At 38.0% G+C, this 2,353-nt stretch overlaps 1 protein-coding gene across 1 annotated transcript in view; it reads left to right on the top strand.

Moving 5' to 3' along the window:
* The first annotated feature begins 984 nt into the window (after nt 1–984).
* The window catches only part of LOC105743055 (thioredoxin-1-like), a 34,670-nt gene continuing 33,301 nt past the window's right edge, over nt 985–2,353 (top strand). Inside the window, exons 1-2 of the mRNA XM_023722942.1 lie at nt 985–1,065; nt 1,471–1,575. Coding sequence (XP_023578710.1) covers nt 1,042–1,065; nt 1,471–1,575 — 129 coding nt within the window. The 5' untranslated portion in view covers nt 985–1,041. The remainder of the gene's footprint in view (nt 1,066–1,470; nt 1,576–2,353) is intronic.

Genomic DNA, 2,353 nt, shown 5'->3' with positions numbered 1-2,353 from the left:
GTTTTGTTTTGTTCTCCTAACGTTGAACCCTGAACAATGACAAATCACCAGTTGTAGAGTGCTGCTGTTTTCTTCTGGGCTGCGAGCTAAGAATAGTACTGAAACTATTAAGAACTAAGAATGGTGCTCATATTTATCTTTGTGAAAACAAAAAATATGCAATAAAAGCTGTAGGTGGCTCATCAAGCCAAAAACATTATCTGGCCTGTTGCAGAAAATTGACCTGACCCCTGCTCCAGTACATAAAAGTGAAATTTCCTTACTTTCTAAATAGGTAGAACAAAATAACAAAGTACAAGGAATCCATGGCTCATAAAATGAATGCATTGGAAACATTACAAGATTAAGGCATCATAGTGGTTTTTCTCGATGGCAAAAGTTCTTTTAAAATTCTAAATGAAGGGTCAGCCCAATAGCTCAGTAGATTAAAGCACCTGCAAGCAGGATCAGGGGCCTGGGGTTTGATCCTAGGGCCTGCTGTGCAGGCTCCACCCAGGGGTGTGCTGAGACAGCAATTGAGACTGGGCGTGGTGGCACATGCCTGTAATCCCAGCTCTTGGGAGGCAGATGACTAGGAGTCCAATCTAGTAGTGAGACCCTGAACACCCTGTAGACTCTGCCTTAAAATACAAAAAAAAAAAAAAAAAAAAAAAAAAATCTAAATGAAATCATCTTTTATCCATTATTAATTATTAATATTAATTGCCACCATTACTTCTCATTTGGTTATTGGGAGTAGGGATTGGGGAAGGAGAAGTGATGTATGATAACCAATGGTAAAAATCAGACAGACACATTATTGATTCTGTGTCCAAGACCCCCAGTTTGCTGATTTTTGGCTAACCATAACCTGACTAACAAGTCCTGACATAAAAGTAGAATTAGATCCAAAGTCTGCCAAAGTTCCAGGTTCTGCAATGACATGCTCAATGATGTCACAGAGAGGTTACTCTTAGGATCCTATCATTAATAAGAAAATAGCTACAGTGATCCACCTGAATCAACAGGAGTGTTTCATCAGCAACTCCCAAGGTGTAAATCATGGTGCGGATTATTAAAGACACGGCAAGTATTCATTTGGCTTTGTTGACTATTTCAACAGTGACCACCTTGAGAATGGACTTAATACATTATTTCCTCTTTGGTATTCTTTTATTGCTCTGGAGCAAGGGCAGACCTTTTAATTCTTGCTTTTCATGTTATTCCGGGAGAGGTGGCACAATCTAGAGAGGCAGTCAAGGGACAAATGGATCAAAAAGGATTTTCTTCCTGTTTGATTCTTCCTGTTCCTGACTCTGAGGATGTAGGCCATCTTGTAACATGCCCTGTCTGGAACCCGATCCTATGGATTCTACTCTACTTGCAACCAAGAAATTCTGTGGAAGTAAGAAAGTTCATATTTTATTCTCTGCAAGCATTTATGAAAGAGTCATTGATTGTATACCTTTCTTCATCTCTGTTCTCTTTCAGAATGAGTTGATAGCATTTTTGAAAGCTGCTGGATACAAACTTGTAGTGGTGGAATTTTCCGCAAAATGGTGTGGTCCCTGCAAATTGATGGGTCCTGTTTTTCATGTAAGCATCACCAGTTTCCATCTCGAAGCTCTAGAAAGAATTTAATTCCTACCCCCTCAAACAAGTTTCTAAGCACTTCTTAAAATGCGTGGCCCTTAGGAACCTTTATGGGGACCTCGCTTCTCGAAATACCCAATTTGAGTTGTTGCAAATGGTGGGCAATCACGTCTTACATGTTTAGCTCTCGTTCTGGATCTGTTTTTGTAAAGAAGGCTAATGAGATATTCCAGGCTGTTGTAGTAATACACTTATATTCAGACCTTTGTTTTCTACTTACACATTAGTTCATACTTCATAGTTTCCAGATTGAACTGTTGATGTCCAAACCATATTTTATCTAATTTCTGTATTTCCTTACTTTAAAAGCCATCATTTTATTAAGTTTGGTAAAATAGGTCACAGAAAATCTCAGGGTATTTTCTTCTTGTTTCCCCTTGCTGTGCCAAAGTTGCGTGCTTACACTCAGCCCCTTTTGTAAACTGTGTTCCTTCCTCAAATGCAAGGACTGTTTTGTATTTCTACTATACTCTATTTCCAGTGAGATTTCTAATATTTTACCTCTTGTTGAACTCTTCAGACCACCTGATTTAATTTTAACTAATAACAGCCTCTGACATTTAATTAAAAATGAATTTATAGTCAAGTATAGAAATTCACTATATAATATCTCACTGTTAAATAATACCTGGTAGGCCTAAAATTCCCAGGATATCCAGAGCTAGCATTTTAATATCTGATGGAGACCTTCATTCTGATATTAAAACCATTGCCACAGAAA

This window comes from Octodon degus, unplaced genomic scaffold (assembly GCF_000260255.1).
Source record: "Octodon degus isolate 3935 unplaced genomic scaffold, OctDeg1.0 scaffold00094, whole genome shotgun sequence".
NCBI classification, from domain to species: domain Eukaryota; kingdom Metazoa; phylum Chordata; class Mammalia; order Rodentia; family Octodontidae; genus Octodon; species Octodon degus.
Note: the sequence above shows the minus strand (reverse complement) of the source record. Positions and strands in the feature narration are given on the sequence as shown.